General features: G+C 43.8%; 1 protein-coding gene across 5 annotated transcripts in view; it reads right to left on the bottom strand.

Moving 5' to 3' along the window:
* Window positions 1-22,345, bottom strand: part of KDELC2 (KDEL motif containing 2) — a 62,459-nt gene extending 40,114 nt beyond the window's left edge. For all 5 annotated transcript variants that reach the window (XM_017816007.1, XM_017816000.1, XM_017816001.1 and 2 more), the window contains exons 1-2: window positions 22,123-22,345; window positions 4,987-5,144 (exon numbers count right to left, since the gene is read on the bottom strand). In XM_017816007.1, coding sequence (XP_017671496.1) covers window positions 4,987-5,144; window positions 22,123-22,241 — 277 coding nt within the window. In that variant the 5' untranslated portion in view covers window positions 22,242-22,345. The remainder of the gene's footprint in view (window positions 1-4,986; window positions 5,145-22,122) is intronic.
* Between the last annotated feature and the right edge of the window lie 357 nt (window positions 22,346-22,702).

Here is a 22,702-nt window from a genome sequence, read left to right as displayed (position 1 = left end):
GATTTGTGTTGAGAACAGTGTTGATAATTCAGGGATTTTTTCATTATTGCTGAGCAGAGCTTACACGGAGTCAAGGCCTTTTCTGCTTCTTGCACAACCCCACCAATGAGTAGGCTCAGGGTGCACAAGGAGTTGGGAGAGGACACAGCCGGGATAGCTGACCTTTACTGACCCAAGGGACATTCCAGATCATATGGCATCATGCTCAGAATATAAACCTGAGTGGAGAAGAAGGAAGGGAGGACATTCAGAGTGATGGCATTTGTCTCCTCAAGTCACTGTTACGTGTGATGGAGCCCTGCTTTCCTGGAGGTGGCTGAACAATTGCCTGACCATGGACACTAGTGAATGAATTTCTTGTTTTGCTTTGCTTACAAGCATGGCTTTTGCATTACCTATTCAACTGTCTTTATCTTAATTCACAAGTTCTGTCACTTTTAGCCTCTCGTCCATCCTGATGGGGAGCGGGTGAGTGCTTAGTTGCTGGGTGGTGCTTAGTTGCTGGCTGGGGTTAAACCACGACAGTCCTATATGATGCCCAAGGTAGGACTCAAAGGATTTGAGATAATGACAGATTTCAATGGAATGTGCTAGACTGAAGTTACAGCTGTTCTTGCTGTTTAGCTATTAATTGACAGGCTCCTGTGCTTGCCATGGGCTTGCTTGCCTGACTGTACATTAGAGCCTAGTGCTTGTTAGTGGAATGCTAATGCGCCATAGTTATGGTGTACCTCTGAGGGGATTGTGGCCCAAGAATAAGTCCATACTGGAAAAGGTACACCTCGAAGCATCTGTGGCTGTGCACGAGGTCATGCTGGAGAACCTTAGAGCGTGTGACCATGGGTAAGACCATGACAGAGCAGGTACTCCCCTGCAGGGACTGCAGCCGTGGGTAAGATGTTGAAGGAGGTGTATCTTTGAAGGCATTGTGGCCTATGGAGGAGGCCTCACTGGAAAACACGCACTTCAAATGGACTGTGGCTGCAGATATGTCCATATCACACCAAGTATACACTGGGAGAAACTGTGGCTCCACATGGAGCACATACACCCCTGCAGTATGTGGGTAAGTCCAAGACAGAGCAGGGGCAAGGGGAAGAGTTCAGTGCAATGCTAAACCAGATGGTGAGGTTCAAAGGGACCAGGGGTGGAGATGGTAATGAAAATACGTTTAAATTGCTGTAAGCCAAGATGTGAGTTGCATGTTATGGGAATGTGACCATGAAATAATAGAAGTTTCAATACTCAGGGATGCAAAGAGGGCCATCAATAAAACTTCTACCTTGGACTTCCAGAGAGCAGATTTCGGCCTACTCAGAAGACTGGTTCAGAGGGTACCTTGGAAAACAGCCCTTGAAAACAAAGGGGTCCAGGAGGGATGAACATGCTTCAAGAAGGAAGTCTTGAACACACAGGAGCAGGCTGTCACAGTGTGTGCTGAAAGGCAAGCTGTCGGGGAAGACGGCCAGCCTGGCTGAACAGGGAGATTTTGAAGGAAATAAGGGGGAAAAAGAGAGCTTACTGACTATGGAAAAAAGGGCTGGCTACTCATGAAGAGTTTAGAAATATAGTTAGGCTGTGTAGAAAGAAAATTAGAGAGACAAAGGCACAATTTGAACTCAATCTAGCCACTTCTGTTAGGGATAACAAGAAGTGCTTCTACAAATACATCAATAGCAAAAGGAGGGCAAGGAAAACCTCCATTCTTTGTTGGACATGCCTGGGAACATAGTTACAAAAGATGAAGAAAACGCTGAGGTACTTAATGCCTTCTTTACCTCAGTTTTCAACAGTAAGACAGGTTGTCTCTCAGACAGAGATAAGAAGCTGAATAGCCCCCTGTAATCCAGGAGGAGACAGTTAGCAACCTGTTGAGCCACTTGGATCCTCACGAGTCTATGGGATCAGATGGGATCCATCCTAGGGTGATGAGGGAGCTGGCGGAAGAGCTCACCAGGCTGCTCTCTGTCATTTACCAACAATCCTGACTCACTGGGGATGTCCCAGAAGATTGGAAGTTGGTGAATGTCACGCCAATCCACAAAAAAGGCTGCAAGGAGGACACGGGAAACTACAGGCCTGTCAGCTTGACCTCAGTGCCTGGCAAGGTTATGGAGCAGATCATCCTAAGTACAGTCACACAACATCTACAGGATGGACAAGGGATCAGATCCAGCCAGCACGGGTTTAGGAAGGGCAAGTCCTGTCTGACCAACCTGATCTCCTTTTATGATCAGATGACCTCTCTGGTGGATGAGGGGAAGGCTGTGGATGTGTGTCCCTGGACATCAGCAAAGGCTTTGACACCGTCTCCCACAGCATGCTCCTGAAAAAGCTGGCAGCCCACGGCTTGGACAGGGGCACTCTCTGCTAGGTTAGGAACTGGCTGGAGGGCCAGGCCCAGAGAGTGGTGGTGAATGGTGCTGCATCCAGTTGGTGGCCGGTCACTAGTGGTGCCCCCCAGGGATCAGTGTTGGGGCCCAGTCCTGTTTTAATATCTTTATTGATCTAGATGAGGGGATCGAGTGTACCATTAGCAAATTTGCAGATGACACCAAGTTGGGGGGGAGTGTCGATCAGCTGGAAGGCAGAAGGGCTCTGCAGAGGGACCTGGACAAGCTGGAGAGTTGGGCTGATTCTAACAGGATGAGGTTCAACAAGGCCAAGTGCTGGGTTCTCCACTTTGGCCAGAACAACCCCATGTGGCACTACAGGCTGGGCACAGAGTGGCTGGAGAGCAGCCAGGCAGAAAGGGACCTGGGAGTTTGGATTGACAGGAAGCTGAACAGGAGCCAGCAGTGTGCCCAGGTGGCCAAGAAGGCCAATGGCATCCTGGCCTGGATCAGGAACAGTGTGGCCAACAGGTCCAGGGAAGTGATTCTTCCCCTGGACTCAGCACTGGTGAGGCCACACCTGGAGTACTGTGTCCAGTTCTGGGCCCCTCAGTTCAGGAAGGATATTGAGGTGCTGGAGCAGGTCCAGGGAAGAGCAATGAGGCTGGTGAAGGGACTGGAGCAGAAGTCCTGTGAGGAGAGGCTGAGGGAGCTGGGGTTGTTTAGCCTGGAGAAGAGGAGGCTCAGGGGAGACCTCATCACTCTCTACAACTACCTGAAAGGAGGTTGTAGCCAGATGGGTGTCGGTCTCTTATCCCAGGCAACCAGCAGTAGGACAAGAGGGCAGAGTCTGAAGCTCTGCCAGGGGAGGTTTAGGTTGGATATTAGGAAGAAATTTTTTATGGAGAGAGTAATCAGGCATTGGAATGGGCTGCCCAGGGAGGTGGTAGGTTCTCTGTCCCTGGAGGTTTTCAAGATGAGACTGGATGTGGCACTTAGTGCCATGGTCTAGTAACCACGGTGGTAGTGGATCAAGGGTTAGACGATGATCTCAGAGGTCCTTTCCAACCCAGCTGATTCTATGATACAATAGGAGGAACCCCTTGTTGCTAGCCAGGCTGGGAGCAAGGGCAGGAGTTCATTGCAATGTTAAACCCTCATAATCTGGCCCAAAGGGACCATGGGTGGGGACTGTAATGAAAATACCTTTGAATTCTTGTAGCCCATGATTTGAATTGTATGTCATAGGAATTACTATAGCAGGAACCACCCAAAAGAGTGCAGGATGAGCCTTGCAAGGAGCAGTGCCAAGTGCAGCAGTGGACAGCCTGAGCTGGCTTTGGTCCTCAGTAAGTCCATGCAACACACCACCTCTCCTGTCCTGAGCAACCACTATAATACATGGAGCCCAAAGTCATGAACTAAATTAACTCAGTGGACATTTTGTGGACATTAGTGGACATTTTACAGATGTTTTACAGGGGTGAACCATAGACTAAGGGAATGTCACCTGTATCAAATGATAGGAAGGCAGCAGGGTAGTTAATGAGGATGTATTGGATAGTGTGGGACCTGGAAGTGATGTAAATGGTATGGAATGTGGTTTTGGCTGGGATAGTTAATTTTTTCCATAGTAGCTTGCATGGGGCTATGTTTTGGATTTGTGTTGAGAATAGTGTTGATAATTCAGGGATGTTTTCATTACTGCTGAGCAGGGCTTACACAGAGTCAAGGCCTTTTCTGTCTCTCACCCCATCCCACCAGTGGATGGGCAGGGGGTGCACAAGGAGTTGGGAGGGGATACAGCCAGGACAGCTGAGCCCAGCTGACCCAAAGGACATTCCATACCATATGGCATCATGCTCAGCAGTAAAATCTAGAGGAAGAAGAAGGAAGTGGGTTACATTCAGAGTGACGGCATTTGTCTCCTCAAGTCACTGTTATGTGTGATGGATATGGTTGAACACCTGCCTGACCATGCACAGTATTGAATGAATTCCTTGTTTTGTTTTGTTTACATGCACAGCTTTTGCTTTACCTATTCAACTGTTTTAATCCACTTTTCTCCTTCCAGTTCTCTCCACCATCCCACTGTCGGGGAGTGCGTGAGCAGCTGTGTAATGCCTAGCTGCCGGCTGGGGTTAAACCACAACATTTTTGTACAAAGCAAACATCACTGCTTTGATTGGAAAACCACCAGTGTATTTACTATAATTGCAGCAACTTCATCTTGATTATGAAAGAAAGTTTTAATTGTGAGGACAATTAATCACTGGAACAGCCTTGCCATGGAAGTGGTGGAGTCCCCATCACTGGAGGTTTACAAGATGTGACTGCAGAAAGTTCCAAATAATCTCATCTAGGCTCCCCTTCCAACAAAAGGTTGGACCTAATGACCTTCTGATGTCCTTCCAGCCTAGGCTGTATGGTATGGCATAACAGTATCAGGAATTTTCTGTTGTGACTCCCAGCTGTGATTTTAACAGAATCTGCTTAAAGAAACATAGCCATTTTGAAAATATATCTTTGGTAAAACTATGATATGAGAAGAAAGTCTGCAGTTTCAGAAACTCTATGACACTCTAAAATGCTGTAAGACATTGGTTTGGTGACTGTTATAATATATGTAAGGAAATGGAAAAATGCAACTCACTGGTGTTTTTGCTCTTCCTTAGCTGATGCTCTAATGGTGGTTTTAACATTCTATTGACATCAGTGTACTTCTGAAATTTTTTTCTTTTTATTTCTTCAAACCATTCTCCAGTCACTCCTTGCAGCCCCTTTTCAGACTTTTTTCTCTTCAGAAGTTTGCTAGAAAGGGAAAAAAAATATTTTAAGCCATTTTAGATATTACAGGTACATCATTAAGAACTCTCCTTGGTGTTGATTTAAATATTTACAGTATATCTCTACATGTAATGACTTTTTAAAAGATACAGTTGGACATGATAGGTTCACAGCAATCACATAAAATTTTTTAATGACAGGAAAATTCTCCAGCTTAACAAATGACATTATGCGACCAGGTTAAGTGGATGACTCATATGGTTGATTTATTCTCTGTCTTGAAGAAGTGCATTCCTTTTCCTTGCAAAAATAAGGTAATAATTCATAAGCACTCTAAAACTAATCTAAAATAACATTAAGTTCAGCCAATAATCAAATCAGAATAAATAACACCCTAACAAAGCAATTTTTGAAATATTTATTCACTCATTTAAATAGAAGCAATAACAAGATTAATTTTATTTTCAAGAGGAAGATCACCAATGCCCTGACAGTGAGGTGTCCACTACACATTTTCTATGCAAAGAAGAATAATAAATTGTGAATTCAGCTAACAGATATTGATGCAACATGTTCAACGAGTTTATCAGATTTTCCTCTTTCCTTGCTGCATAGGGATTCTGCCTGTGTTTAATATGTATGGAGGCAACTAATAATGAATACATGAATGTTCTGCCACACTAAGGTGAAGCCTGCACAAGCTACACACATGTGGTTGCAACTGAAGAAGTTATTTAGTAGTAAGTTCAGATTTTAGACCAAGAAGTCAGAGGAATTAATTGTTTAGCTGGACATAAAAGAAAAAGGTACAGTCGCAAAGGAGTGGGAATAGTGCAATGGGCATGCAAAGTTACTTGTTTTCAAATGACATTACACAAGTGCCTAAAGTACAGATGTAAATGCAGCAAATCCACACCCCAACTGATTCTGATGGCAACAAAACAAGACTTCGTGCACAGCCTGGAGATGTAATACCAACATTTGAGCAAGGCTTTCATGTAAATCTGCCACCTTAATCAGTGGTAAAAACCATACCTAGGAATACAGATGTTCTCAGACAACATAAGTTATTTCTGTTATCGATAAAAACTCATCTGAGACAACACTGCCTCTCAAAATACACTTAAAATTAAATATCTAGTCTGGAAATGGATATATTTTGATCTGGAATTTATACAGAGTACATTGTCCATACTAGCACCTACTGTTCATCTGGTGGCATCTGATGAACAGGAAGGCTGGAGGGAGACATTTTTAGAAAATGAGTACTTCCTTTGACGATTACACAGCCACATGCACAAGTACTAGCCATTCCAAATAAACTTATTAGAAAGGCAAAAATGTTAATCATCACAGATATTACCACACCATGGGAGTGACTAAACACTGCATTCTGCAGCTTGGAACGCAGCCTGGCAGTGATGAGGAACAAGAGGGGATGAACAACGTGCTCTCAAGAGCCAACGCCATGACCTCACTCCTGTGGCCTTACCAGTAAGAAGCAGTAAAGGCACACAGAGCCAGGCATGAGGTACTCGGGGAGTGGCTGCAGCCACAGCGCCCGCCCAGTAAACAAGGCTACGGCAGTTCTGCTGAAGTCCCCAAAGCGGAGACCATCTGTTACGATGCATTCCCTCCGGAAGGAGACGCTGGGATCGCCGTTCCCAGCGGGAGTCGGCTGGGCGGGGCCCTGGCGCCACCCAGCGGCGGCGTCCAGGATCACAGCTTGTCCCTCTGCGTGTCCCGGGACAGGGCTGCGACCCCGCACCCGCGGCCGGGAAGCGGGCAGGATGGATACATAACCGCCTATTCGCTTCGCGTTTACGCATTCCAGAGACAAAGGAAAATACAAAACCCCCACACTTGCTCTAACGTCGACCATATGAAGCATTGCATGAACATGCCTTGCACTGAAAAATGTACTGGAAGTCTTGTGCAAACACTGACTTTAATGTTTAAACACGGTAAAATCTTTATGAGTACATGCTTGGCATTATCTACAGTCATTATCTGTGAATGTACTGCTTTTGAATTGTGCTGTCATCCTCAACTCATCAAAGAAATCCTTTAAACTGCTTGTTCGTATTTGTATTTATATTTATGCGCACACACAGGCCCACATATGGAACTCTATATACATAGTTATTTGAGCAACGAATAATATTAATATGATACACAATCTGTAATTGCAATATTGCATGACTATTAAGCACTTCTCCTTCGTGATGACTCCCCCACCAAACCACATCATTTCCCTATATACCTGCTCTGTCAAGTTTATGTGCCCCCTCATGATACTAATGAATGACAGTTGTGAGCCAGGAGGAAAGCCAGTCTCAAGAAACAATTACAGCAGGAGATGGTATCTGCAGTGAGTATTGCAATGAACTTGCCTCTGAGGCAGTGCTATTGTTACTCAGATTACCACTTATATATTAAGACACTGCTCTGTAGGAGTGTCAAAACACCTAGTGCCCTCTAAATCAAATGTACTAATCCTGCTTCCCTGTCTGCTCCATCCATCCTTCCTTCTTGTTTGTCTACAGCCATGTTTGGACACTTGAAGTCACTTCCTCTTGAGAGGAGACAACATCACTGTGATGGAAAAAGTATCTCTAAGATGTTGTGGGATTAAAGGCAAGTCCATTCCCAGGATAACTTACAGGAGACTGCTCCACAAACCAGAGCTGGCAGCAATCCTAAATGACCTCACAGGCTACACCTTGTTACCTTTTTCCATCTATTATCCTACAGAGCATCTAAACTAATGAATCACTCAGGAGCGATTTCTTTGCATTGGTTTTAAAAACATCGCTTCCTTATTGGTACAAGCATGTCCCAGTATTTCTTACGGACATCTCCAGGGAAATTTAACCTAAATGTTTCTATGTACTTTTATGTGGGTTATCATAAATATTGTCAATAGATGTGTAGCCTCCCCTGCCACTTCCTATTAGGATAATAAGGAGCTTTAATTGCTACTATAAGAGGAAAGGTATTTTCATTACCATCGTCATCCTGACTATAAAGCAGAAGACAGATGCGCAAGGTAGTAGAAACCAGGTTGCCAAATAGGACATCTGGGGACACCTCTGCTGTTTGCAGGGGACAGAGGACTCAATCTCACTTTTGCCAAAGCAGAAATTATGATTTCTATTGATTTCAGCAGAGCAGGATTTGGCCCTAAAGGACTCTTACCACACATCTCACAAGAGAACAGATACACAGTATAAGGAATTGCACCAGGTGAAGGTTAAGCAGGTGCAATTTGCTCATTGGATCAAAGCTCTCAGTGTCTGAGAAGACAAGGCTGAAAGGATTGCAGATAAAAACAGTGTCGAAAACATTAGATAAAAAATACAGCAGGGCAGATAACTTGCAAAAAGTTACCTAAACCAAGCTTTTCCCTTTGTTTATATTCCTTGCTTTTTTAGCAAGGAATGGCTAGAGATGTTAAGAAACAGTGCCTGAAGAATCTGTTCTTTCCTAATTTTTTTACTTCAACTTATGCCCTTCCCACTGCTTTATACATTATGCCACACTGGTGAACTGTGCAACTCCACCACTTCTGTAACTAGTTATTTTTCTAGAAAACTCTGGGTGTTGTCACAGTCACGAGTAGCTCTAAAATGCAATGTAGGAATGTTTTTTACTTAGAGTTCCTTTTAATGTTATGAAAATAATTTAAAGACATACTTTCAAGTTGTCATATTTGGAAAAAAAGGGGAAAAGAAGTATTACTGGCAATGGCAAAGACTACCACAGCTGAAGTAATTTGAAAAAAATTGTATCTGCCGTTTCCTAGAGACATATAATAGCAATAACAACAACATTCTGGTTACCAAGGTGCCAGAGGTAGGTGCAATCCTACCAGGAAGAAAAACAACAATACAGAGTCAAAGTACTCTTTCTGAGCACCTCAGACACACAATAGGTCTGTTCTCTAAGGCAGTCTTTATTCTTAGTAGCTGGTGTATTTTTACTCACATTAAAGCATCTTTTGTTTATTTTTCTTTCGTATTGCTGTCTGTTTGGCTAATGAACCAAGTCAGTCTCATATGTAAAACATTATGCACAAGTAGGTGAATCACAGAGGAAAAATTACTCCCATGTTTTGGTTGCACATACTACAAGGCAATGTAAAAAGACCTAACTGAAAATGCACTTATTTTTTTCCTTGATATTTCTAAAGTTAAGCATTTCTGCAGTAATTCTCTGAAAAATCAAGGTCTCCTCTATTTTGACAAACAAAATGTGTTGGAATAATGCTCTACTCTAACCTGCTAGGTCGTTGCCAATCAACCATTCCAATTTAATTTTTCCTTCCCCTGAAATACTAGTTTTTTAATCTAAGTCTTCATCCTTTTCATCCTTCTGTTGGTTTTGTTATTATGAATTCATTTTATAATGCCCATTAACCCACCAAGTTGCCTTCAGATGTATTTATCTTTGTAACTGAAGATGTGTGTGGGCAAAGAGGATGGGCCACAACAATGAAGAACAAAGAGTGTGTTGGTTCAGTTCTTGTTACTGACCATGACCCAAAGGCCAATTAATGTAATGGAAGGACTTTCACTATCCTGAGCAGGCATCAGGTCAGGGTGTGGGAGGGAGAGTCACCTACTGGTGATACCCCTGGATGGAAAGGGTAACTGGAAGCGCTAAGAAAGATTCACCTGAAGGACAGGGTAAACACTTCACAGCCCAGCACTGAACTCTATGGGATATGTTTTCAATCCCACTTTGATGGCTGCATTGAGTTGCCAGCTCACAATTATCCCAAAATATTTAGATTCTGGAAATGTGCAAAACCAAATGGAAGTCAGAAGAAAGTGAAAAGGGAATTAATCTTCTCTAGTTTTTCCTCCCAGACTGTACATTTAATAGGCAGAAGATCTTAAAACACACATATACCACTTCTGCAGGATATCCTTTCAAGTAGCAAGTAGGGCTACATAAACATAGCTGTAAACAGTAAATGTAATTTTGTCCTCAGAACACTTTTCTGACAACAGATATTGAATTCACACATTAAGTCCTGATGTGTCTGTCAGGGACACAGTCAGGGAATATATGAGTTAAAGGCAGAACATCTTTTCTGCCCTTTCTGAAGATCCACCTTATCTGCTCATGGGTAAAACCCTTCCATTTCCATCTCTCTTCTTTTTCATTAAAAAGTGTTAAAAAAATCACAAATCTGACATTAGTACACTAGTTCTATTGAGCAAATTTATTCTTTTAAATTGGGCTATGAGATAGCCCAATATAGTGGCAATGTGTACATTGATTACACACAACCCACACAGACAGCGAGACTATCAGCATACATGAAACATTCTCATAGGACTTCCACTGTGTGTTGAATACTTCTTCCTACTCTATAAGTCACAATGTCTTTTGTGTCTATAATTCTTTAACTTAAGCACTCTCTGCACAGCGGCCAAAAGGTACCTCTGTTTTTTCCCCCAAAGCATTAACTTCTCATATTAAACTATATGAAATAAATATACTGCAGATGACTTACACTAGCTGCTGTTTTCCTTAATCAAGTCTAACACTCCTTTCCCCTTGAAGCTTTTCTCTGCTTCCTTGAGTAAGAGCACAGAATGACACTTTCCTTTGAAAAATAAAATTAGGAAATGTTGTAAGGTCAAAGACAAGGTTAATTCTCATGCTGACCATATAACTCCTCTCTGCTCTGGCAGCGCAGGAATCAGTAGTTCTCAGTTAAAGTCCTGAAATTAGAAGCTCATTGACTGTCTTCATAAAGTTAAGTTTTCAGAGCACAGAGCATTGAAAACAGATCACAGAGCTGACAGGTGATTAATCACCCTTCTCAAGCTGTAACAATGCCTCAAAACCTTACTGTATTACTATTTCTTTAGCAGCTACCCTGGGTTTTCAGTGAAAACATTGTTTCAGCCCTGCTGGAACAAGTAGAAAAGATGCTAAGTACATATCCTTTAAAATGTGTACATACTTAAAATATGAAAGCTTTTAGTCCTTTGGGCAGCTGGTCAATGAAAGTGAATGAGGTGGAATACTCAGCATATTCTATGATTCTGTGAATACTGCCAGTAATGTCACAAGTGTCCTCGATCTTCCAGCTCAGCCATGACCCTGCCATTTCCTCTACAGTGTGTGCAAAACAGGGGAAAGCTCCACTCTCAGAATGTTTTACAGATGAGTTAAAATCTCTCTGTACAGGCTGCGAATGATAGGGAAAAAAAGAGTGTTACTTTATTATACTCTCAATACAAGCTGCCTACCAATGTTACAGGGTAATAACAAAACAAATCCATGATGCAATGGAAAGAAAGGCTACCTATCGTTTTAAAGTGTGTCATACAGCTTCTGAATGGTAGTAATTAATATCTCTAATGAGATTACTTCATTAATAGGTGTTTCCATTACCATTAATACATGCTAATAGAGGCAATGGATATAATTCTCCATGTAAAGATTCTGATTTGTTTGCAGGGATAGATGTAGTCTCAATCCAAAACCATTGAAGGACAGGAGTAAGTTTTCAGCTCCTGAATTCCTGTCCTGGAAATCTTACATGGAAATGCATATGTATACCATGCATGCCACAAGATGAGTTGAATGGCTGAAGATCAGGTCTCTCAGTAAACCTGAAGCTAATGATTAACAGCAAACATATTTACTCTTCCAGGGCAGAGCTGCTAGTTGATTGTGAGACCTTTTATAAATATTGTTAGCATGCAAAGAGACAGTCATCTATGCAAGTATTTACAGCTCGGCCATGTATTATAAATTTAACTGCCTTACAAAGACATACAATGCAGATGCTATTGCCCGTGTTGTTTTAAGACTTTCTTTATGCAAAACCTTTCCCAGGAAACAATATAAGAGGAAAAACAAGGAACAAGACACAGGCCAGGTGAGAACTCTGAATGAGGGGAATTTGTTTCAAATTAAGACCAAGGTCTCACCTCTACAAGCAGGTTTGTGTATGACAGCCCTTGGGTCTGGACAGAGCCCTAAAACTGAGAGGCTCCAAACAGGCTTAGACATTAGTTTGCACAGAGCTAAGCTTGAAGCGTAGGGCTTTCGAAATATACCTTTGCAATCTCAGGTTAAGTCTGTAGAGTCTCACAACGAGCTGAGTTTACAATTCTGGACAACAGAAGTAAGACAGGTCTGAGTGTACCTGCAGACAGTTTATGTGTTACTGTATCACTACAAAAGCCTCATTTACATTGCTTTAAATTAAGGAAAGAGGTCACAAGAATTAATGTAAGCTTTAAATGTTGACACAGTGGATGTTTTTCATCTGGAAATGTAATGCTTATAAACACGTATATAATATATACTTGTGCAGATCCTCTGCTATAGTAGCTTAGAATCTGACAACTCTTCCCCTGGAAATAGAAATATTATAGTATAATAATACTTTAAAAAATAATATTTAGATGTATATAATTTTATATATACATATAAATATATATTTAACAACACACAAGCCTATAATGCAGGAAGAAACAGACTGCAGAGCACCCCAGTCACACCGCTGCAGCTTTCCCTGACTGCAGCTTTCTGCACTCAGATCCCTGCATCTAAAAATCCAAAGATACAGCAAGTAGAAGTACTGTGGTTCCTTGATTATACCAACCACAAAGTAAACTGTATGTAATTTATATGCAATAAAGTGTAAAAAGACTGCACTTTTCATCAATTACTCTTAGGTTTTGTTTTGTGGGTTTGATGTGTTTGGTCACAGTTAATATGGTACTAGTGCATTGACCTATTTATTTCGGAGGTGAGACTGAGGAAAAGAATATAGTTAGTGGTAGGAGTTTAAAACGCAGGCATTTAAATAGTTTATTACATTGAACAGCATTAATACAATAATTTAGCTGCAAAGAAGGATTAGAAGTACATTTCATCCGAACATTTAGATGCACAAATCCTCACGAAAAAGTTCCACTGTCCCCTACCTGCTTTAATGAATTTCTTGCATGAAATACATAAGTAGTGAAATTCTTCAGACTGTAAGCTCTGAGGAATTAAGTAATTTTTCATTATAAAACAAGTACAGAAAAAAACAAAACGAGGTCAGTCCATAGTTTATATAGTCCTGTGTTAAATTTGTGCAACAGAGAAGAAAAGGTCCTCTGTGCCCAAAGTTCAAAACTCCATTGGGCCAAACTCCACTTGGCTTGAAAACTGGATTCAGAGAGCAGAAAAATTTTAAAGGATGATTAAAGTCAGTATACATAAACCACTGACAAAACCTAAATTTTAAAGAAGAAATGGAGGCAGACACATGCAACATTTTTCAAATGCCATCAAAACAGTATCCAATAGAAACCAATGAACATCAGCTGAAGTCTTGACATACAGCCCAACTAGCTTTGCTCTCAGCCATTAGCCAGGCATCGCCAACAGCCACAACTACAAGAGGTGCAAGTGCTGCATGACGGATGGATATGAGAGTTGGATGTACCTCGGGGACCAAATTCAACAAAACTCCAGCACCTTGGGCTTCACCACAGAAAGCATGTGCTGTAGTCTTTGACAGGACTACACGACACATATAACCTGAGCACAGCACTGGAGCACAGATGTGCCAGTACAGGTGGGGAGATATCCAGCCACTTTGAACACAAATCAGACATGTTTCTGTGTCACACTTTTTTGACTTACTGGCATAACTAATTTATTATTTCTGAAATATGTGCAAGGACTTGAAGGTCTTGGGACACAGACAGCGAGTAGAAGCTGTCAGCATGAGAAACTGGTATTCATTTCTTTCCTTACAGCAGTGACAAGCAGTGGATGTTATACCTCAGTAGCATTACCTTCCAGAGGCCCAGTGACCATACACACATGTCACTGGCATTACAAACAACTTTTAATAGACATATATAAGAAAGCTGAGCTAAAGTGAGAGTTTCATCAACTTTGTTGATGTTTTCAGCATTTCAAACAGTTCTCCAGGCACCTCCATGACTCTGCTTGCTTCTTCTTCCACCTAATGGCTACTTCCAATATCCACTAATGTCAATTATTAATTTAACTTCTGCACTTGAATTTTGGAGGAGACAGATGGTGTTGAGAATGTAGAGGCATAACTACTGAAAAGATCAAACATGGGAAGTGTACGGATTTCCTACAAGGTGTACGATTCCTTAATTGGGTCACATCTCCATGGAAAACCTAACAAAATTGAACTATTCTGCATTAGTTATTCCAGAATAACTCCCCATATTGACTGTCTACTCAGTAGTTAATGCTTGCTTGTACTGCTGTGTCTGACCTATTTTTGAAGCCTGGTCAATTTATCCATATAGACAAAGTCCATTTAATTCTACTTTTACCATTAAGTTTGAACTTAGAAAATGTTTACTGATGGGCTTAACAGTAAGCATTGGCTTAAATCTCATCAATTTCAACAGTGTCTTATTTTTATGAGCCCTAGTGAAATCAGAATTGAGCTAGATAACAATAACAATAATAATCTTTGTGATTTTCATTTTTACATTATCTTGTCACTTGAAAATGCAAACATTAGCCTCAATAGCCTGAAAACCCTGGCACAAGGCCTCTGTGTGAATGAGCATGGGTCAAAGTGTCCTATGTTCTTCTCGCTTTTGTGGGTTTGGCCACTAGGGCCCTGGACCAGCTTGGGAGGAGCAGAGCTGGTGGCCTTGGAGAACAGTGCTGTGGAGACAGCCACAGATCTCAGCAATGGCAAGCCCTCCTTTCCCTGGGAGCTGCTTTTAAAGGGAGGCTGTCCCACTGGGTCTTGCCCCAGTTACAGTCCCAGATGCATCCCCAGCTCTGTCTGTGCACAGCCGCTGCCTTGACTCCCAAGCTGACATCCCAACCTGGCTTCATCCTGGCCATCCCACCCGTGGCCTGCCCAGCCATCATGGGACCATGGCTGACCCTGGTCACTGTCACTAGACCTGACCCTGACATGACTACATGACTTGACCTTGTCCCTGTATCATCACCATGGCCCTGCCCCATCACCACTGGGCTGTGGTGGACCTGTGTGCCCTCATCAGGCCTGACCCTGACCCTGGTTCTGACTCAGTCCCCTAGCCTGGCCACGCCACCACAGTGACCAGCTGGGGCTGCCTGTCTGTCTTGCTGGGGTAGTGGGAGGGTGGGACAGGACCCGGGGGCAAGTCCCTGCCCTGCCAGCCCTGTGGGGAGCCACCATGGGGAACCACCATGGCCCCAGTAACCTGAAGAAAGAAGAAATACATTCAGTGCACTACAGACAAGCTCTTTGAAATGTAACACAACCCAAAAGGTGATTCTGGGTCTCAATCTGCCATCACACACACTATAGGAAGTCCCTTGCTCTCAAACACAAAGCTTTGGAGGAAAGGATTGACACTGGAATTAATAAATAATGGCCAGTCTTCGCGAGCATAGGTTTGTTTAGAGTGACCTTCTCTTAGATGGATTGCCTTACAAGGCTGACGAGCTCCATCTGCCCGGGGGGCCGGGAATCGAACCCAGGTCGTAGCAGTGAGAGTCCTGCACCCTAACCACTAGACCACCAGAGGCCCCATTAGTTCACTATGAAAGCACAAGACCAATGAGCTGGTAGCAATGCTGGTCCAGACCCTGCTCTGTAGATGTAAAACTGGAATTACACCACAGACTTTGGTCTAGTTAGCCCAGATGGACAGGGCTAAAAACTGACAGAGAAGGCGGCACATGCTGTGCCCACCTACCCCTGGCCATTTCTACCTGCTCTTCCTCATCCCATGTGAAGTCCCAGTTCCTCCAGGACTCACAAGATAGGACTATTGAAAAACCACAAGGAAAAACCTCGATATGCAAGTTAACTAATTGCATTTGGTTACAGTACCTCCACTCAAACAAGGGAAGTCCCAAAATTGGATTATTTATGACAGTAATTGTTTACCAAAGTGTGTAAAGGTTTTTAGATCAGTCTTCCCTGCCATTTGTGCTTCTATTTGCACTTCTTTAGCATATTAGTGCTTCAAGGCTGCAAGGACCTGTTTTCCTAAGTGTTGACAAACCACTAAACATGCAGGTGGCACAGTATCAGTGGAAAGTAATAATAGTATCTCCTCCACAAACAAGACACAATAGAACACTTGCGCCCTGAGACATTCCCGGGTGGAGTATCTCTTATGAAAGAATTTCTTTATTAATGCTTTGTTCAGGGAGGAAGCTCCACTGAAACAACAATATTCCCAAGTAGTGCTCTCCTGGTATCCAGTCTGCTCTCCTCATGTATTTTGGAGTTCATTCTAAAAATTCTTTGTAATTTTGAGGAGTTGGGCCCCAAATCTAGATCTCTAACACCCAATAAATTACTCTTAGTCGCCAAGAGGGTAAAGAGGACTACTTCTGTGAATATGACAAAACAAAGGCTGCAATGGCATACCCCTCAAATTGTAAGCAAGACAATATAATTGAAGCACCTAGTATGAGTATGCTCAAATACATACAAAGCTGAGTATGTCTGCACTTCTGCAACAAATGCCTTCCCAAGGTTATGAGAATGGAAAAAGATGAAAAGATACATTTCCCATGCAGAGTTTTATTCCCACCTTCTATTGGCAGACCCATGAGAGCAAATGTTGACCAAGAAAATACAGTAAGGAATTACATGCAACAAAAGAACTCAGTAGATGATCTGCGGTGAGGCAGTAAGAACAGTTGTGTTCCTGTAACAAATAAGTACATCCAAATGATTTATTGCAAAGACTGTTTAGAGCAGTCTAAGGAGAGGATTCATCTTTCCTACAAGAATCATATGTTGTTAATGGGTCAGCAAGAGTGAAGGACTGAGTGGTGCTGACTGTACCTCCCAATTAATTTCATATGCTTTTCAACTTTTAATTTGAGGATAAATTAAAACAAACTTCTGCTTTGATGCCACCTAGTCTCGTTGTAATCTGTAAAATAAATCTACTAAATAAATTTAAAAAAAAGGCAAAAAACAACTGGAAAAGAGCAAAACAAATTAATGCAAATGGAATAAGTGCTCTTCTCTTCCAAAAGTTCCATTCCCCTTTCTTCTTTTTTTCAGTTCCTATTCATAGACAGTGGCTGGTGCCCAAAATATGCTCTAGAGCTGGTAATTAATTTTTTGCCATTCTTCCTATTGAAAAAGAGAAAGAAATCCTTACACAATACAGGCATAGTTAGTTTTCGAAACATGATCTAGAAGATACAACTGCTATTCAGGGAGGTAGGTTCATTTCCCCATTCAGTGGCTCAGTCCCTCAGTTATTTTCAATGTCCTGTTTGAAAGTGAAGATAGGAGTATTTCCCTTTTTCTCAAGGATTAATAAACAAAACCAGCACAAGGCTATTGTATGTGGTCATAATAGGAACATTATATGAAACAGACAAATCTCCTAAATAAAAGTTATTAAAGAATAGAGAGCTCTTGTGCGCTTTTAAATATATTTTCTATTTATCCTTAGCTCTTCTGCTATATCTCCCAACCATCCATTTCTTGGACAACCTGCAACTGTACCAGCTGTTCCGACTGTTCCAATGCCACGTGCCCCTACCTGCAGCCTCTTTTAAGTAGCTGGCTCCATGTTTCCTGGCTCCTCTCAGCTGCTTTCTGTGGGCCCTGGTGCTGCTCCAGCAGTGGAGGTGCATCTCAGCACCCAGTGCTCAGACACTATGAGGCATCAGAGCCCCAAAGCTGCCGGGGAAGGTACCTGCTGGGGCACTGCCCGCCTCTCCACACTGCAGAGGGAGGAGCTTCCTTGGAGATGAAAGGCAGTAGCTCCACCTCTGTATCCCATAGCTTCATGCCCTACTGCTGCTAAGCCTTCCTACAGGGACTGTCAGTTCCTCCGCTACCTGCCAGGCTCTGAAGTGCTGTCCTGAAGAGATGGGAAGCAGCCAGCCTCCCTTCACCCTACCCATTAGCTTCTTGGATAAAGGACAGAAAAGAGTAGCACCTACAGGTTTGTTAAGCCTTTGGGACCTGGGGCTCTCCATGCAAATATTAGCTGTCAATTCTTTTTTTATTTCTGTCTCCAGCAGCTGCAGAACAACACTGAGAAGGATGAACTGGGTGCACTCTGAAGTCTTGAAGCCATAAGTCAAATAACATCTGGAGTGTTTTTATGTTGTGATTTTCAGGGCTATTTCATTACATATGGAAAGCTGACCTGTGGTGTTAGTAACTGTGCCTACAGCAGGCATTCATTGTGTTCTTACGGAAATTGAATTGCTAAGGAGCCATCTGAACATGCAGTCATACTGCACTTTGATCATGCTATATTCCTCCATATCTTCTCCTGGGCATCTAACTGATTGAAATATTTGTCAGAAGGAACCTCCTTCCACAAGCATCTGCAAAATCACCAGTTTCATTAACCAGCCTTACTAAACTAGCATTTCATAACTTGAGTTGGACTTCTGCCTTGACGGTGCAATTACTATTATGGAACAATGCATGTATATTGATATACAGACCCTAAACTCCATCTCTCTCCCATGCTAACACTTATGATAAATGAGGTTTTCTCCGAATTGGTATTATGAATGAGATGGACTGGATGAACAAAGAATACTGAAGCCAAGTGTTACCCAAGTCCAAAACTAACATTTTCTTTTAAATTAAATACGTGATTAATAAGTTTCTGAATTATTTTCAGTGCATATAGCAGTGAACAGCCATGTGAGGTATACCAAAGCTGACTGTTGCTGCTTCTCTGTTTCGAGGAAGAAGGTGTCAGATATGGCTGATCTGCTGTGGCTGTTCAAAGGTACTGCTGAGAGGAGCCACGAGAGGGCAGTGGAAAGAAAACAAGACAAAAAATGTCCTGTCAGTCCTGGGAACCTACAGCCCAGGGCACATCAGGAGCTTGGCTCCCTGCCAGTGGCAAGAACAAATAAAGGTCCAACAGGACACACAGTTCATTTCTGCATAAAAGTGAAAGCAATACCGAGAGGTCTTCCAGGCTAGGCTTAGAGGTCTGAAGCCTGTCAAGGGAGCCAAGAAAAGGCCGACAGTACCCAGAGAATGTGCTGGGGCATCAGGAGGAACAGGGAGGGACAACACTAAGTGGGGCTGAGAATTACACAAAGGCACACAATTGACCACCTAACTCACACGTTCCCACTCCACACAAAGGCTACAGAGAGAAAGGGAGATCACAGGGGTTGTATAAAGCAACTAGCCTTATCCCAGAAAATATCCCCAATATGCATCTGATTTCACAAAGGTGTGGGCTGTCTGGGTGAAGAGAGAAACAATGGTTTTACCCAGTTTCCAGTATACGTAAGCAATAAGAAAAGAAAAACTAAATATATTTATCTGGAAACAATTACAAGCTCAATACATTTGAGGAGAAATTTGAGGAGGTCAGTATTTCATGTTACACTGCAATACATTTGTGTTTATCTGAAAATCAACTCCCCTGAACTATAGTTGTCATGTGTTGAACACAATAAACCACACAGAATGCCAGGATTCATCCTCTGATCTTATTTCATATTTTGAAATTAACTAGTGTTAACATTTTTCTATATAACAAATGCAACTTGTAAAAAGAGAAAAGTTTGTTCCTGCTTTTTTGATTCCAGAGTTATATCTGGGAATGGATTTCAATTTTTCATTTTTTTTTAAGAGACTGGCAGACAGCTATGTGCTTGCTCGTATGACATCAAACAGCATGGACAAGATCAGCGCAGTCATTAGAACCTGACTTGTGATCTGCCAGCAAATGCTTCATTCCCTCTGTCAATCCCATCTAGATCATTCTATACAGGGACCTATACTGTAAATACAGATGGTCACTGAACAAACTTGACCAGTGAGCCTGATGTTTGTTATTGACTTGCTCTCTGGCTCTGCCCAGCTCCAACTAGCTCTTTACAAAACCATGCTCGAGAGCAGTTCAAAGGACAACTCACTTCAGTAACTCTGTGCAAACAAAAGCAGTATTGATGGCACTGCTCCCTCCATTCCACAGCCCTTCCTACATGCCTCATTTGATTGATGGCATAAATCAAATAGCTTCAAAATCACACTTTTAAAATATCCCGGGAGTGGGCTGCCACAGTGCTCAGGCATTATTTTAAAACTTTTAAACTGAAAAAAGTCTACAAAGTTAATTATCAAAATAATAGTAATAAGAATGACATGGAGGAAGGCATATGGGACAAAGAGGAACAAATGCAATTTTGTTTAGAGCCTCTGAAGCTCACTGTGGTCATATAGGAACTACAGGATTTGGCCCTCCAGGGTGATCACTGTTATTACTTTGATTATAGTAGCACAGGGTAGCACCACACAGACTGGAACCGGTCTGCTCTTGATGGGAGTCCCCTGGCCTGAAGAGCTTACAGTCTAAATAAGACCAGGTAGACAAGTGGAGTGAGAAAGAAAGTACTTTTATTAGGCCCAAGAGAGATTAAGAAACTAGCCCAAGGACACATACAAAGCCTTTGAGAGATCCAGAGTTTAACCTAGATTTTCAGTATGGCGCCTTGGTCATAAACACTTCGCCTATCTTCTGCTCAACCTGTGAATGCCTCTTCAGCTGAGGTTTAAACAGATTACATCTCAGTAAAGCATCACCAGAAACATCCTGTTATACCATGTTTATTTTGACAGCTTTTGCATAGAGAACACTTTCTATTGACAAAGTCCTAAGCACACAGATGGAGAAACAAAATTTGGGGGCAGGTGAAAGCCTTGAGTTCAAGCGCAGGCTATTGCTTCACAAGACTCTGTACATCATTGAAAGCCTCAATGTGTTTACTCTGCCTTCAGTCTCAGCCAGGGTTTTAAACTATCCAGCTATGTAATTCCCCCTATCCAGCAAAATATTCCTCCTTCTTCGGGGGGTCATAATGGGACACATGGAACAGAAATTAATCAAAGAAAGAAAAGTAATACCAAATTATGGAAGAAAGAAATCACCAAACTTAACTCAGTCCGGGTTCATGTGCCGCAGAAAACTAAGATAAGTTTAAGATCTAAGTCAGTGTTGACATATAATGTTTAAACATGCCCATCATAAAATGCACTTAACTGAAATAAAAAATACACAGTACAAAAATCCACTTGACGAAAGTGTTACTCATTAACATTCCTTCTGCATCTTACACGAAAGAATTACTTGCGAAAACTGCCCACTTGCGAATCTGAGAGGACACTGCCTTTCACTTCACAAGGTACCAAGTCTCACCTGGGGGAAGAAATTATAACCTTTAATGATAAACGGCTCATTTTTCCAGCATAATTTCTATTAATTCCTCGACGTTTGCTCTCACTATCCACACAAATAGCTTGGATGATTGCATACGGGACATATAGACTAGAAGCAAGGTCGAGGTTACCCTATATCTTCATAGGGCACAGGACATTCAATTAAGTCACTTTCATGAGTCTTGTGAACAGCCTTTCAGTCAGGTGAGTGCCTGGCTTGGTTTCCAAAGGCTTTCCCGGTCGGCTCCGGGATCTGCTCGAGAGCTGCAGAGCCGCCGCGTTTCCCTGCAAGGTCTGGTACAACTTCCCCGTCGCCGTGGTCTCCCGGGTACCGGTGTTTAGCCCACACCCCCAGCCAGCAGCACGGCGGAGAACAGAAGCGGCCTCCTCCTCCTCCCCGGGGAATGAGAGGTGCCAAGGGAAGCCGCAGCCGTGACTCAGAGCCGTCTCTGTCACAACACGCGTTTCCCAAACGCTTCAGAAGCCCGACTTCCAGATGCTTCAGAAGCCCGGCTCGGGCGGCCCCGCAGCCGCCGGCGCTGGCAGGAAGCACTGGCGCTCCCCGGTGTCCCAGCAGGATCGCCGCTTCCCACTGGGAGCGCAGCCCTCCCTGCCGCGCAGCACCGCTGCCCCCGCAGCACCCTAACCGGCGCATCCCCTTCACGGCGGGGCGCCCTCCCTCCCGCTGCCCCTTTTCCCGCTCTTCCCGTCGGGGCTGGGGCCGCGCGCCCCGCAGACCCCGCTCTGCGCCTCCAACTCCGCGCGGGCACGGATGGGGCGGGAGCGGAACCCAGTTACCTGACTCTGTCCTTCTCTGCCCGCCGGAGCTCCGCGTCCCTCTGCAGCACCCGGAAAATGGCCCTGGCTTCCTCCTCGTTCAGAAAACTGAGATCTGGCCCCTGGGGCGCTGCGGTCATGGCTTTGCTTATCGGCGGGCGGGCGGGCGGAGGCGAGCGGGCAGCGGTGACCCCCGCGGAGCGCGGGGCCACACCAGCATGGCCGGACCCCGGCAGGACCGCGCACGCCGGCACCCGCGGGACGCGTTTCCCCCTGGACGGCGGGAGCTGCGGGCGCTCGGCACCGCCCCGCACCGCCCCGGCGCGGATGGGCAACACCCTCCGGAGCCACCGCAGCGCAGCCCGGTGGGGCGGGGCGGGGAGGGGCAGGGCAGGGCAGGGCAGGGCAGGTAGGGGAGATGGTAGCGCTGTCGGGGCCGGAGCTGGACGTGGAAGGGGAGTTGGAGTCGCTGGTCGCCCCGTGTCCGTGTCGTACATCGGGCGGCCCGCGTTGAGTCGGGTGTAGCGCGGTGTTTGCCTTGCCGCTGCCAGGGGAGCTCACGCCCGCCCGGCGTGCCCGCTGCAGGCCGGTGCGGTTCCCC

This window comes from Lepidothrix coronata, unplaced genomic scaffold (genome assembly GCF_001604755.1).
Source record: "Lepidothrix coronata isolate B3197 unplaced genomic scaffold, Lepidothrix_coronata-1.0 Scaffold53, whole genome shotgun sequence".
Taxonomy (NCBI): Eukaryota; Metazoa; Chordata; class Aves; order Passeriformes; family Pipridae; genus Lepidothrix; species Lepidothrix coronata.
The sequence above is the reverse complement of the archived record's forward strand: the minus strand, read 5'-3'. Positions and strand labels throughout refer to the sequence as shown.